Source organism: Antechinus flavipes, chromosome 1, assembly GCF_016432865.1.
Source record: "Antechinus flavipes isolate AdamAnt ecotype Samford, QLD, Australia chromosome 1, AdamAnt_v2, whole genome shotgun sequence".
Classification (NCBI taxonomy): domain Eukaryota; kingdom Metazoa; phylum Chordata; class Mammalia; order Dasyuromorphia; family Dasyuridae; genus Antechinus; species Antechinus flavipes.
This window is the reverse complement of record NC_067398.1, coordinates 377,174,255-377,190,676: the sequence shown is the minus strand read 5'-3', so window position 1 is coordinate 377,190,676 and position 16,422 is coordinate 377,174,255. Positions and strand designations below refer to the sequence as shown.

Here is a 16,422-nt window from a genome sequence, read left to right as displayed (position 1 = left end):
GACTTTCAATTCTTTCATTCCTCAACACCTTTTCTGACTCTGACATCACTTTCCTCTCTCTCTAAACTCAAACCAGTGGCTCCCAATTTCTATTCTACACTGTCTTCTGCTTTTGAATCCTTTCCCATTTATCCAATCCCTTTTCTTCTCTTGCCAAACTTCAGCCTTGGATTACTTTTACCATCTGCTTCCTGTGCCCCTACTCACAAATTACTGAATAAAACTAGGAGAAATCTTACAACTCTACTAATTGGATGCATTACAAATCCATATTTTCTTACTTTAATTGGGTTCTCATTGCAGCAAAGCAGTCTTTTTTATTTTTTCCTAATTGATTCCCTACTTGAATTCCCAAAAAAACTATTCTAAACTTTTCTTTCCTATACTCAAGTCTCCTCCATACTTCATCCTGCACTCCCTTTCAGCTAGGAATTTTACCTTTTGCTTTAATGAGAAAATTGAAACTCTTCAGTGTGAGCTCCTTCTTTCTCCCATTTCTTCATCTCAGTACCCCTTGACATCATTTCCCACTCTCTATTCCTTTTCCCTTTCCTCTTTTCTGATCAAGAGGTGATCTTTCTCCTTGCCAAAGGCATCACCTCAATCTATAGGAACACTTGATCCTATTCCTTTTCCTTTTTTTTCCAAAATACCATATTCATCAACTACCTTGCCTCTGGATTTTCAACATCTTTTATCAACTGCTTCTTTCTCCAGTGCCTTCAAATTCTATCTTTCCTACATCCTCACTAAACGATATCTCTCCTCTCAGCAAGATTCCTTGAAAAAGCTCAACACTCACTTCCTTCCTTTTTTCTCCTTTCACTTATTTATCTCTTTGCACTCTGACTTCTGACCTAATCACTGAAATTAAACTTCTCTCTTTAAAGTTATTAGTAATTTCTTAATTGCCAGATGATGGTCTTTTCTCATTTTTAAATGTTTTCCAACTACCTATGGCATTTAACATCATTGAATACCCTCTTTTCCTAGATATTGTTTCCTCTCTGAGTTTTCATGGGACTACTTAATTCTCATCCACCTGCCATCTGTGATTACTGTTTCTCTGTCTTCTGACTTATCATCTACAACATGCTTCCTAAGTTTAGGTGTTCCTTAAAGTTCTGTCCAAGGCATTCTTTTCTTTACCTCTGCCTTCTCTTGGGATAGATTCATTAGCTTCCATAGGTTTAAATAAAACTGAATGATTATAGACATATATGTTTTTGCACATAAACACATATTTCTCTCTTTACCTGTACTTATATATGTGTGTGTTTATACATATATAAGCACACATGTGTATATACCCACAAGCATAAATATAAGTATATAAACATAAGCATGTCTATATAATATCAAAGATATATAGATAAAAAAAATTTTGGTTGTGTTGAATTTTTTTTTTCATTTTCAGTGAAGTATTTTCCAATACTTCCTGATCCCATTTGGGATTTTCTTGACAAAGAAAATGGAATGATTTGCTATTTCCTTCTCCAGCTCATTTTATAAATAAAGAAACTAAATGAAAAAAGACTGACTCAGCCAAGGTCACATAGTTATTATGTGTTTGAGTCTAGATTAGAACCCAGGAAGATGAGTCTTCCTGACTCCAGGCCCAACACTGTGACTCCTTGCTGCCCTTCAGTAGATAGATAGAGAGATATCTTCAGTCTCACAGAACTATGTTAAAATTGGCAAGTCCGAAACTGAATTCATCTTTTTTTCCTACACTCTCCCCTCTTCCAACCTTCTCCATTTCTGTCAAATGTACCACAATCCCTTTATTGTCCCAGATTTATAACCAAAGCATTATCCTTAATTCCTCATTTGTACTAAATCTTGCCATTTTACTATCACAAAACCTATCCCTTATAATACCTTAGTTCAACTCATACAGGTACCACTTTATTTCAGGTCCTTATAACCTCTCTTCTAGATTATTGCAAGAGCCTTCTAATTGATCTCTTTGTTTCAAGTGTCTTTTCACTATAGTCTATCCTATACACTCCTGCCAAAGTAATTTTCTTTGACATAGATTTTATTCTACTTGCTACACTCCAGTGACTTCCTATTGCTTTTAGGATCAAATATAGCCTCTTCTGCTTAGCCTTTTAAAGTCCCATACAACTTGATCCCAACCTGTCTTTCTGATCTCACTAGATATTAGCTCCCCCATCCATGCTCGGCCACCTGGCCAAAGTGTCCTTCTGTTTTGTCACACAGAATGCCCCATCTCTCATCTCTCTGATTTTGTATTGGCCATCTCATGGATCAGGATTGCAATCCTTCTTTTCCTTCACCTCACTCTTCCTTTTTAATATTGAACTTTTGCATAGATCCTTTTCCTAATACCTCCAACTACTAGGGTACTTCCTCCAAAACTACCTTGTACTTTTTATGTATTTTATCTGCTTTATATTTATACTGTGTATACATGCATGTATATGCATATATACCACATAAATACAATACATTTACATACATTCGTAGCTGTTGTGAGACCCATTAGAATTTAAGTTCTGTTAGTGTGGGGATTATTTCAGTCTATGGACTTCTATCCCTGGCACCTGACATTGTGTGGGGCATATAACTAGCAATTATTAAATGCATATGGATGGATTCACTGAATGATAGACCTACACTTTTTTTTCACTTATCTCCCCTGTCTTGCCCAAGATGGAAGTGAAATATAATGCCCACTACTGTTGGACTTGGAAGGTTTGGTCTTCTCTCTTTTTCCACTAAAGCCAGTTTGTTCCTGCTTAGGTATGCTTTCCCCCAACGGTTCACTATAAAAACACCTCTTCAGTTTGGGTCCTCCTTACACTCAAAACTCTATCAGATTCAGCCTTCTCAGAGGCTGTGGCAAACACACAGCAAGTATAGACTCTCAGCTGGGCGTGGTCATACCACAATGTTTGCCAGTTCCCTTTGTAAATGCTAACAAGCCATCCTTTGATACTATATTTCCTAGGACTCAAAATCTTGACCTATAGTTGATTTATCTTAGTTGGCTACAGAAAGCAGAACTGCTGAAATTTACAGAGCGTGATATTATATAACTCAGCACAAGTAAAAATGACCTGACATTTTGAACTGTCACAAATTAGAATGTATAGTCGTCTAATTGAATTTAATAAACATTCTTAATATCTTGCTATCCATTTAGGTAGTTTTATGCTGGACAGTGGGGATACAAAGACAAGAATGACAGACTGTGCCCTCAAGTAGTTTACATTCTACTCAATAGCATAGTATTTAAACACATAAGTAAATATGAGGTAATCTGAGGAGAAAAAGATAACTAATACCCAAGGATGCTTAGAGGGTCTTTCCAGGAGGGACCATATAATCTAGGCATGAAGGATCTGAAGAAGTAAGGATGAATTAATTCCTGGCAGGAAAGATAGAGAGATGGGAGCTGGAATTTGGAGTTTGGAAAAGATCAAGTGATAATTTGGCTGGAATAATAGGTATGTAAAGAGGGATGAAGTGAAATAAGTCCGGACAATAAGCTAGACCCAGTTATGAGAAGTTTAAATGGCAAATTAAGAAATTTGAATTTATTCTAGTGGCAGGAAGGAGCCACTGAATAGTCTTTAACAGAGTGATGAACTAGTCAACCTGGTGATGTATAAAGGAAGATAATTTAGGCAGCTATGTGGAAGATGGATCAGAGAAGAGAAAACTGGAAGTAGCAGAGACCAAAAAGGAGAATAGTCAAGGTGTGAAGTGATAAAACACTGAATTTGGTTGGTTGCTCTATGAGTATATCAGTAGTGGTAATATGTTAGTATGATGAAAGAGAGCTAGAGACACAGAGATAGGACAGACAGAGGAAGAAATGAGAATAGATGAACACTTTCTGAGGATTTTGTAGAAGGAGTTCCTGTTTTATTATGAATTGGACTAGTTTGCAACTGAAATCTCCTAGCTATGAAATTCTTCATTCTGCAATTCTCCTGCTTAAAAAGAGGGAATCTGAATTATTATGGATAAATGATATTTACTCAGTCTTAATAGGAAGCCAGGTGTGTGGCAGTACATTTAGAGTCAGGAATATCTAAGTTCATATCCTGCCTCAGACACTTATTATAAAGTGTATGACTTTGGGCAAATCACTTTATGTCTGTTTTGTCATCTGTAAAAGAGGGATGATCATAGCACCTAGCTCATAAAGTTACTAAGAGGGTAAAAGGAGATAATATTTGAGTTTTTTAAATTATGGTTTTAAAAAATTATATCTTTTTATTTACAAAACATATGCATGGGTAGTTTTTCAACATTAACCCTTGCAAAACCTGCTGTTCCAATTTTTCCCTTCCTTTCCCCTACCCCTCCCCTAGATGGCAGGTAGTCTAATACATGTTAAATATATTAGAATATATGTTAAATACAATATATGTATACATATTCATACAGTGAGATAACATTTGTTAAGTGCTTTGAAAATCTTAAAGCACGGTTGTCATCATCATCGTCATCGTCATCATTGTTATACTTCCTTGAAAGATCTGTAGGAAGAAACCTTACTAAAAACACATTTCTGCATTTTTTTCTTCTTAAAGACTCTCCATCAATCAGTCATCAAAATTCACCAAGTAATTATCAAGTGTAGATCTTATTATGTCAGCTATTTTTATGGTGGTTAGATGATCATGAAGTGGATTTTCCCCTTTCTTTGTTCTGGCATTTTTATGTTACTAGTCAATAGAGCCTACTAATCTTTATCCAAGCACCAGCCTTTGATCGAGTCATTTTGCAAGGTTCTCAAAATCACAGATTTAGAGCTGGAAAGGACTCTGGAAGCTATAAAGTCCAACTTTGTCATTTTAAAGAGGGAGTGGAGTGCATATTGATAGTAGGGTTCATGACTAGGTGATGTATCCTCTCTATTGCCTAGGATACACTCTGTGAAGGAAAAGGAAAAAGATGGGAGAAAGCCAAAAGTTTTCGCAGTTCTTTCTCTTATTCTTAGTTGTGATTTCTTCACTTTCCCTCTTTCAGTTTTAATTGGCTTTAGTGTGTCCTCTGGCTGAACTTGTTTAGCACTAGCTACCAGACCTCCAAGTGAAGTAAGTCATCCCCAACTCTTCTATCTTTGTGGCAATAAATTGTTTTTATTGGTGTTACCAGCACTTATGTCAATATGCACTAAAATCTAACGACCTGTCTAGTTAAGAGTCACCGGCTGCAAAAGCCATTCTCTCTCCTGACAGCCTGTGCTGTTAGTCTTGGAAACCAAATTAAGGTCCCGCTGTTCAGGTTCTCTACTGTAATGCTGACAGTTTCTCTTCCCCAAGTTTTACCTTTTTATTAAGACTATTATACTTCTAGATACCCATTATTATTATATACAGATGTTCACACGCATATTAACTATAATGCTGTCTTTCTTAGAGAAAGGTGCTACGGTTGATCCACCATCAATATGCATTCAGGTGTATTTTCTAAAGGCACAGATCTTACATAAGGACTGTCCATATCAGGAGTGTATCATCTGTGGCTAACGAACAAAGGAAAGTTAGCCAGCCTGTATATCAAATTGATCATTTGATCTTAATTTCTTTTCTACTTTTCTATAATCACTAAGAAAAAAAAAAGCCACCTTAACCACACATAAAGATGAAGGGAAGTCCATGAAGCCTGACTGATATTATGACCTTATCTTATGTTATATTTTAACTAATCATATTGCTAGTTATAAAAAGTTAGAACCAACCTTGCTTATGAATAACATCTTATTTTTAGTACCAGTATCATCATCCAAAAGTTTTGACTAAGTGTTTGCCCTGTAAGAGTACTGTTGTGTACAGGATCTTCATTTGTTTTGTAGATATTATTTTCCATGTATCTAAGTCAAGAATAATTTAATTTTGTTCACTAAGTACTTGGAATACTTTCTTTCCACTTCCATTTCTATCCCGCATCCATCTTTTCTTGCAGATACCTCTAAAGAAGTATTTTGGGAGAAAAAACATTGGATTTGGAATCAAAGGATCTAGTTTAAGTTCTACTTCTACCAATTACCCTACAGCAATGGTGTAAAACTTAAATAAAAACAGATCCTTGCCATCATATTAACTTAGTAAAACAAAAATCAATGTTGTATTTTATTTTTATTTATTTTATTAAAAATTTCTCAGATACATTTTAATCTGGTTCTGTAGGTTGACACCTCTTCTCTACAATTACAAATGTCTTTGTGTAAGTCATGCCATCTCTCTGAGCTTCATTTTTTTTTCATTTTTCATATGATGATAATACCATTCTTTCCTACTTCACAAGATTATTTTAAGGTTAAAATGGAATATTTTGTGTAAGGCGCTTCTAAATTATCAAATATTATATAAATGTGAATTATTATTCATTCCAGCTAAATCCCCCAACTGAATTACTTTAATCTGCCTCCTTCCTTCTCTTCTCCCTAGGTAACTCACATAAACATTAAATCTGTAAAGCTATAGTAACATCCTTTTTTTTTTCTTATAGACCTGCCCTTTGTGATTTATTGAAACTATGTGGTTAATCTAATGACCAGAAATTTAGTATATTATATCCATGTTAATAATTACATCTTCAACTTAATGATTTTTTTTTTTACTTAATTGATGACCTGATGATTCTTATTCAAGACTCTCTTATACCATCAACAAAGTGGTTTACATTTTTGTTCTGAAACAATCAGGAAACAAACAGTCATTACCAAATGGAAACAGTGGCATCATTTATCACTTTGTTACATCTACCCCCTTCTAAGAGTTAACAATTAGTTGAGCAACTATTAGCCATTAATTGAAGGAGTAAGTTATTAGGTTAAGAAGAGGGGTGTTAACATAGGCAAAATTGTGATGGGGTTTGTTGTTGTTTTTGATAACTATAGCCACACTTTTTGTCTTTTCTTCCTCTAATAAATTACCCAATTATAGCTATCATGAGTCCCATATTTTCAGTGCTTTCTGAATTCCCTTTTGCATCCATTAAAGGGCTTAACATTTCATATCTGTAGTAAATTGACCAGTGAAAGAGAATTTCTATTACTTGTCTTCGATGAAATCTTTACAGACTAGTAGTCTTATATATGAATTATATTAGGATTTTGTTTGTTTGTTTAGGTATTTACATTCATTGTGTTCTTGAGCTCTTGTTCAGTTTCCACCTAAAGAATTGTAATAATAAGGAAGCCATGCTTTTTAAGGCTGTTCCATTGGACTAATTAATTAATTGAAACATTTTTCCCTTGCACTGAACTGTTTTGCCATTTCTACCGCTTGCTCCTATAGCTATCTGCTGAGTAAATCTAATCCTTCAACTCTTCAGATATATGAAGCTAACATGTCCTCCCTTTAGCCTCAGTCCCTTCAACCAATCTTTTCCAATCCCTTTACTATCCTGATTTCCTGTCTCAGAACCTTCCAATTTGTCAAAGTCCTTCCTAAAATGTGACCTCTCTCACCATTCTTTAAGTGTTATTTTGCCAGACTTTGGATAAAAATCAGATTCTTCCTTAATGCCTTTTACAAACCATTTCTCTGAATTTGACCCTTATCTTTGTGACTTTTCACTTTATTCCATAGAGGCAAGTGCCAAGAAACCTAGAATTTCTCATTTCTATTGTCAGGTCCTGTTATGGTCAGAAAAGTTTTCTTCCTTTTATTTTTATGTGCTTAGCTATCAATGTAAGTTATCAATCGCTATTGAAGAAAGCTTCTTTCTTTAAAGTTTTCAAATGCCTATCCTCTGATTGCCAAAATAAACAAATCCCTTCATTAGCAAGTACTCCTTTATGAACTTTTCTTTAACAAGTGAATTATCTTAAGTTTTTCCTTACTTTTAGTTGTCAGTACTTACTGGCTTTTTTTTTTTTCCTCCAACAAAGACTAACCTTCATCTCAGATGCTGGGAAAGTTTTATATTGCATGGTCATCTCCTCTCCCCATTTTATTAATGGGCCTCTCTTTCCCTTTGTTCATAAAAATTAGACTTAATCTCCAGTAACATAATTCCAGTTATTTTCTGCCTCATTGTTGACCCGCGTCACTTGCCTAACTCAGTATTGTCCATTTTGGATTTTTTGAGTTTTCTCAGAAGTATTTTTTTAATCCTAAAAAGCATTACTTTAATAAAGTAATTTGATTACACTTCTTTCTCCTTATGTTACTATTTTTTCCCTTAATATTCTGTTCATATTTAATAATGCTTTGTTAATAAGTTCCAACTACCTTCCAATCAGAATTATATGATTGCGTAAATCATTTTATATCCCTGCACCTCAGTTTCTTTGTCATATGATTATAATACTATTTTTAATATACCTCACAAGGTTATTATAAGGCTAAAATGAAATATTATATATTAGGTACTTCTAAATTCTCAAATGCTTACAAATGTGAGTTGATGATTATAAATGCTGATGACTAATGGTTTCATGGAGAAAATATGTAGAAGCTTGTCCTCAATAATGAAGGAAAATTATAGAATTTTTTTCTTACAGATCTTTTAGAGAGAGGTAACAACAACATTTTCCATCAGAATAGATTTTAATATACCATGGCACCAGGTTTATTTGGTTTCTTTATTCCCTAAAATTTTTCAAGTAGCTCTTGGTAACTAAAACAAAGGCTGTCTCCTCATTGTTTTCAATCAATTCCTCCCTCATGGTTATAAAGAGAGGCAAATTTTCTTCTCCACTTAGAAGATTCTTTGCATTCTAGTTCATAAAGTTTTCTTTAACATAATTTAATAATATTTAAAATCTCTTTTTAGCTCTCATGTCACAGAGCTATCATGACACTAACAGGTATAATGTCCTTTGCCTTGTTTGGTTGAGTACTTTTCTCAGTCATATTCCTTGGTGGTAGCAGTTCCCTTTGTTCCATGTTTCCTATATCTAGATGTAGATCTAGGTTAGTGTCAAAAGGTTGTCTGTTACTCGAGATTTTTAGGGGGTGAAAATTACCCATATTTTGAACTTCTATACTCCTCATCTATGAACTCCCATACAGAGTCTATAAGCTCCCTCATACCCATTATTAGGTTTTTTTGCAAGCTGTTTTGCCAACTCTTATCTTTTTCTTGATGCAACATTTCCCATATTTTGGGGGGGGGTCATTAACTTCTATTGTCATGAATATTTTGTTTATATGAATCTTAGCTTACCAGGTTTCTGTTGTGACCAATGGGTCATAGTCTCCATCAATTAGCATCATTTCTAGTTCCTCTAACTTACTTCCCAAGCACCATTCAGAGATATGTTAATATTCCTTTTTTATTCTTAGTATTCACCTTTTGTTGCAGAACATGTCAGTCTTCTTCCTTATTATTCATATTGTAAGTATATGCCAGTTTTTGTGATAGACGGCACATTTATTCTTCCTACCCTTCATCTCCAGTATATTCAGATTGAAGACTCAAATACTGTCTATTCTTAGGAAGGTAACTGACGTCACTAGTTCAGATAGTCCAACTCTGTTGGCCGGTCGACCCATATCTATCTCCTTTGTGAAAAATTTTTCATAAATGCTGAGGGCAATAAAAAGTCTCTAGGAGACAGTAAAAGTTTAAACTATGTAGAAGAGCAAGAAGCAGAGTGTCCATGAAAATTTTAGTCTATAATATTTTCTCTTCTAATCCCAATCACTGTCAGGTTATTGTGCAGTTACAAATGCAGAACAATGAATACACATTCCTGTTTCATTTTCTCATGTTTTTAGAACCTGCCTGCCTATTATATAAGTTCCATGGTAAGTTATAATCAAATAAAAATGAAGGATTGCCTTGAATTTTATCTACTTTTTAAAATAGTATATGAAAACCCAAAACTCCAGTGTCTATCACTTTGTAATTTTTTTCTTTAAGGACTGAAATATTCTTTTCTTCCAGATATTGACTTACCTACTTTCCTACAATTCAAAGAAAGTTTTTTTTTTTTTATTTATCATCTACTCTAATGTGGTAATATGGGAAAGCTGCAGGGAAAATAATAACTAGAAAGCATTGTAGGATCATCAGTTTAAGTTTCACCCAATGCAAGTGATAATTCTTAACCATAGACTTTAATAACTTTTTAAATTCAGTTTCTTTCTTTCAGTGAGGAATATTCTGCCATCTTTCCATCCCATCTCCCCCATTTAGAAAGCAAGAAAAAAAATACCTCTGTTTACAGACATGAATAATCAAGTAAAACATATTCCCATATTGGCCATGTCATATGTGTATGTGTATTTTACTTGATTTATGCTTGATTATTTCTGGTTCTGCTCATCCTGCTGTACATCAGATCAGACATTTCTCAGTTTACTATTTCTTTCATCATTTCTTACAGCACATTAATATTCTATAACTTGTTGAGCCATTCCCCTTCAAACTGAGAACACTTCCTCAGTTTCCAATTCCTTACCACTGGGGAAAAGAAAAAGATGCTCTAAATATTTTTTCTACATCCTTAGTGTTTTTTTTTCTCTTTAGAACTAATTGTATCCTTAATCTCCCCTCTTCCTAATTTATCTTTCTCCCGTTTCCTTCCTGTTTCCCTGTTCTGTATCCAACTCTATGTATCTATTTTCCCCTCCTTTAACTAGCTCACATGAAAGTGAGATTCAGATGTCTCTACTCCCCCATTCTTCCTCCTTTTTTATATACACTTCTATTATATACTTCAGTTATGTGGATATTTTCCCCCATGTTTCTTTTTCCTTCCTTCATCTCACTGGCAATGCATTTCTCTTCCCTTCCCTTTCCATTTTAAAAATATGATTAAAATATAACAGAATCACTACTTAGACTTTAATTTCACTTTTACTCCTCCCAATCTTGTGATCTCTAATGATGAAAAGATTCTGAGAAGACTCATGTATATGATTTCTCTGCATTAGGATGTAAACAGGTTATCATTTTTAAGAATTCTTTATGATATAGTTCTCTCCTATTTAGCCTTTTCTTTTTCTCTTGACTCCTATGTTTGTGCCTTAGAATTTCTATAGAGCTGCAGTCTTTTTATCAGGAATGATTGGAAGTTGTAAATTTCATTAAGTCCTCTTTTCATTATGTTTTTTCCCTAGAAGATCACATTTTAAGTAGATAAGTTAAGCTTGTAAGCCTATATCCCTCGCCTTCTAGAATATCATTTATATTCCAAGTTTTTCTCTCCTTTATAATGGTGGTATCTAAATTATATGTGAGAATGATGACTATAGCTCTTTATTACTTCAATTCTTTCTTTTTGAGTGTGTGTGTGTGTGTGTGTGTGTGTGTGTGTGTGTGTGTGTGTTTCCCTTATACTGGAAACTCTTATACTTTGTCCTGGAGAAGGGACAAGAAGGGGGAATTCATTTCAGGAGATGATCATAAAGGTACTTTATTATTTGTAATTGTCCTCTGAAAAGGCAGTTGGTGGTGCAGTAGACAGAGCCATGGACCTTGAGTCAGGAAGAATTGAGTTCAGATCTTCAGACCTTCACTAGCAAATGACTCTAAGCAAACATATAACCACTATTTGCCTTAATTTTCTTAACTGTAAAATGGAGATAATATAGTATTTATATTATAGGGTTGCTGTCAGGGTCAAAGAAAATATTTCCAAAACTTGTTTAGTACAGTGTGTGGCACATAATAGATGCTAAATAAATATTTATTTCCTTCTTTTATCTAGTTCTAAGACATCTTCACAGTTGTCTTTTATGATTTGATTTACTTACTCTGGGCAAGATTTTTCACCTCTTTCAGTATCAATTTTCTTGGTACTTAGTTTCTTGGGAGTATGGATTAAGGTTATCCAGGAAGAGGCTGGATATATCTTGTTTTCTTGAAGGTGACAGAGATGGTCTTTCTCCTCATCACCTACTCTGTACCAGGCACCATGCTAAACGCTTTGCAAGTATCAGGTGTGCTATTATACAAACATAAGTTTCTCAAAGGTAAAACTTGACTATCTTCAGTGCTACCTCACTAACTGAAACAACTTGTTGAAATTTCTACTTGAAATTTTATCTGTTCCTACCTCTGCTAGTCTAGGGATCTTTTCAATCACATACCATGCCACATATGCTCTCCACAGCATTCCTGCATTAAGTGCTGGAATGATTGCCTTTGTTCTTTTTTACAGGGGCAGGGTCGGGAGCTAGAAAAGATGCAACCACATCTCCTATAATGCCAGTCAACCAAAAAGAGTTTATAACCACAGCCACGTCACCATTCCAACATGACGCTGCCAGGTAAGCTATTGGGGAATCTTTGGTTTAACATTCCACAGATGCACCCATTACATCTGCCCAATTTGGGGGAAACATCAGAATTTCTTTGTGCTATGCTCTAATGTGAGATGGATAATATAATCTCTAAACTGGCTTTTCTTTTGACATTTATAGTAAGCTTTAAATTGCTTATTAGAAAAGGAAAAGTAGAAATATGCCAAGTTAGAACATTTTATTTTTACTTAGATTTTCAAATGAATATATTTTATGTTTAAAGTCCTGCTGTATTTAATAGACATGTAAATAATTGAAAGAGTTAGTGCTAACCCCTGTTAGACCTCAAGTCCATTGGAAGGTTTTAATCACTTTGCATTTTTTCCCAAGTTTTATCAAATGGAATTTCTCTAAAATGCATCACACAGATGTTATTTTATATTTAATGACAAGTAGCAAAATCACATTAAGCAGCAGCTTTGATTATACTGTGTGCCTGCTCTAGAGGCTTCCCCATAATAGAAAGATCACTTTAACTCTAGTAAAGGGAAGTAGGTTTGTTTTCCTTGCCGTAATATTCACAATAACTTTGTCTCATTTTGGGATTATAGCTCCCAAGGCTGTGTGCATATGTATGTGTAAGTGTGTGTACATGTACCACATTTGTTAATGAAAATTTTAAATCAATAAAAACCATATCTCTTGTCTATGTGATGACTTCTGCAATAGAAGTTGAATTGGTTCTGCACCCAAAGGATGACTAGCTGAATTGCTGGGAGTGAATCAAAGGGAAAAGAGCTCTTGACAAAGCTTGAAAGTTCCTTCCTTGCCCTTCTCACTAGTCTTGAGACTAGTGAACATTTAGATGGGTTTCTCTCATTCTCATAGAAGGCTGTTTTTTTTTTTTAATCTTATGTAGAAATATATAGCATATAATCAGTGAGGCCATTGATAATTAGGATGCATTTCCATATGTACCTCTATAGATGCAAAATTCATCTTTTGAAGGAGATTTTTCCTACCTAGTACCCTGATTTTCACAATTCTTCATTGCAACAACAAACAACATTTAAAAACCAAACACTCCATTAAAAAAACAACATTAGTCTCATTTAAAACAGCTACATCTGCAGATACCACTGTGGAGGCTGAAATTTTACCACTGGAGGCTCCTAAGTGGTTATTTATAAACAATGACACAAATTATATTATCGAAAGGAAATCTGTAAAAGATAAAAGTGATTAGCTGATGTATTCTGACAGAACTGGATTTCTTCGACAAAAAAGAAGATCTAACTCAGTTTCAATTGATCAAGGATGGACAGAAGCAGCTACATCCAAAGAAAGAACACTGGGAAATGAATGTAAACTGTTTGCATTTTTGTTTTTCTTCCCGGGTTATTTTTACCTTCTGAATCCAAGTTTTCCTGTGCTACAAGAGAACTGTTCGGTTCTGCACACATATATTGTATCTAGGATATACTGTGACATATTTAACATGTATAGTACTTCTTGCCATGGGGGGAAAGAGGGAGGGAGGAAGGGGAAAAGTTGGAACAGAAGTGAATGCAAGGAATAATGTAAAGAAATTTTTTTCAAAAGAAAAAAAAAAGAAAAAAGTTGATTAGCTGGCAACAGCATTTCAGAAGTTTATTATGTAAGGAATAAAAAAATTCCCATACCTCATAATGCATCTAGAAACATCTTTACCCAATGAAAGAATCTTATTGAAACACATGTGAATTTGACCAGGTTAAATAGTCTTGGTATGCTTTTCCTTACTCATGGGCTTCTTTAATTGACAATGGTAAATGGACAAAGCTTTCTTTAGAGACCTAAAGCTGATCCTATCCTTCATCAGAAAACCTGCTTGGGCAGCAGGTCCTTCCCAATTTATCATTGAATGCTTATAAGCTTAGACTGCAAGTTTAACTAACTAAATTAATCAATATTGAGAATTATAGCAGCTTTTGTACAGCAGTTAAGGGACTGTCAGCATGTTAGTGATACAAAAGACCTTTGAGGGGTTAATCACTTAATCAACCATATTTCTTGAGACAGAAACTTGTTATATAAAGTAAAATATCTCTTAAGATCACCTTTCAGGATCTATTTAATGCTGAGATAAATATCAGCCACAAAGGGGCTTAGTTTATGTTTACTTGAGGATGTTTGTGGTTTTGAACATTTATACTCATTGCATCTCCTCAAACAAGTGTGGATTATAAGCATTTTTTTAAATTCTAAAAAAAAATTTAAACCAGTTATTATCTTTTAACCTTACAAAATGAGCACATATTGCTTATTGATTATAGATTTTATGATTTTTAAGAAATATTTTAATCTATTTCATTGGTTTGGGGAATTGTGACATCTTAACCACCTCCTGGAAGATGTTTCAGAGTGCTCTTAGGAATGTTAGACCACAGAAAGAAAGTCCCTGAAGTTCAAGCTTTCATAATTGACTGTGTATAATGTAGTCACTGCCTATACTTTTGTAACTTATTATCATTAACAGATTTATACTCTTAACTTTGCTGGGTTTGAACTAAATTCACATGTTAGTCTTACAGGGGTCCTCAAACTTTTTAAATAGGGGGCCAGTTCACTGTCCCTCAGACTGTTGGAGGACTGGACTATAGTAAAAAAAACCTTTGTTTTGTGGGCCTTTAAATAAAGAAATTTCATAGCCCTGGGTGAGGGGGATAATCATCCTCAGCTGCTGAATCTGGCCCATGGGCCATAGTTTGAGGACCCCTGAAAAATATTGTAAGATACTTGTTTTAAAATATCCCACTTCTTAACTAACAATTTGAGTTCCAGGAAGATTCATCCCATCTCTTCTTAAGGGATTGAGCTCATTTTGAGGGGAAAAAAAATAAAAGAGAGAAAATCTGGATTTTTAGTCTTTACACCAAATTTTCTTGCTATTGCAGATGTAAGTCAAACCTTTAACATTAATATGTTTTTGATGGTTACGTTTCTAACCTGAAAAAGAAGACTAAATTGTTCCTGTCATTTAGATTTTGCAGAATATACCCTATACATGCTGATTATACCATATCAGTCTTTTTATAAATCTATGTTAAAACTATTTATAAATTTGTGTTTATCATGGGCTTTAAAAAGCAGGTTTCTATATCTGTTAGTCCTTAACAGTTCATATCAAATATAAAAACACAGATTATTCTTAAGAAATGAGTATTTGACTAAATAAAGTGATGTATATAGCATACCAGATTTTCTCTTTAGAAGTGCACATTGGCATGTTATGGATCCATTATACAAAATGCAGAGTTGAAAAAAGATCCAAAGCTATGAAAATCAGTTACTGAAAAGACGCAAGTAGATGTTTTCAGGTCTCAGTATCAGATGTTTTTTAGTTATTTTCATTTCCAAGCATGGAGAATGCAAAATACATGATTTTTATATAGAACTTTTTAGTTACTCACAAACTCTTAATGGGGGGAAGGGAAGGAAGGAGAGGCTTTTTATTTTTTATCCCAAGAAACATTTTAAACTCCAAAGGAGAGGGAAAATATAGGAGCTTCCCCCATCCATACCTAAATTCCAAGCATTTTTAAGACTTGAAAAAAAGAGTGGGGGTGGAGAAGAAGCTGATAGGAGACAAGTTTTCCTTTTTTCCCTGAAGAGAGCTAACGGCCAGAAAAGTCCAATATAGTTCCATATGCAGGTGATAAAACCAGACGTTGGCAAATTAATCTCTCTCATTCACCGTGTAGGTTGTTAATTGTTCTCTCTGCTGGCTGTCGATATAATGTGAAATTTTCATTCCCCATTCAAGATGGAAAAAGTTGTGGCTGAAAATGTTAACATTTGCATTTTTATTTGTTGATTTATTTAAAGGACAGCCTCTCTTACAGCAATCCATCACTCGGTGACACCCCAAATATGAATAATGTATTGTAGACTTGCGGTTACAATGTGTAATAAGTGCCAGAGACAGTAGAGGAATGTTAACTATGTTGCAAATGTAATATTTATCGACTCATAAAGTTTATTGCTTTCGAGGTTCAATAATACTGACCATAGGACATTAATATCACTTATCTTGATTTTAGTTGGGCACCTTTGTATGTAGAAATATCCCATCTATCTCATGCTTACAAAATAAATGTGAAATTTACAGCACCAGTAAGGAGGGTATTATGGTGTTTCTGGATGAGAGCTGCAGTGCTCCATTCCCAGCATTTCACTTCTTGGCCTCTGATTA

The 16,422-nt window shown here is 34.4% G+C and overlaps 1 protein-coding gene across 2 annotated transcripts in view; it reads left to right on the top strand.

The window, feature by feature from the left end:
• Positions 1-16,422, top strand: part of KIAA1328 (KIAA1328 ortholog) — a 527,008-nt gene that overhangs the window by 447,909 nt on the left and 62,677 nt on the right. For both annotated transcript variants that reach the window (XM_051969744.1, XM_051969743.1), the window contains one exon: positions 12,107-12,215. In XM_051969744.1, the coding sequence (XP_051825704.1) occupies positions 12,107-12,215 (109 nt within the window). The remainder of the gene's footprint in view (positions 1-12,106; positions 12,216-16,422) is intronic.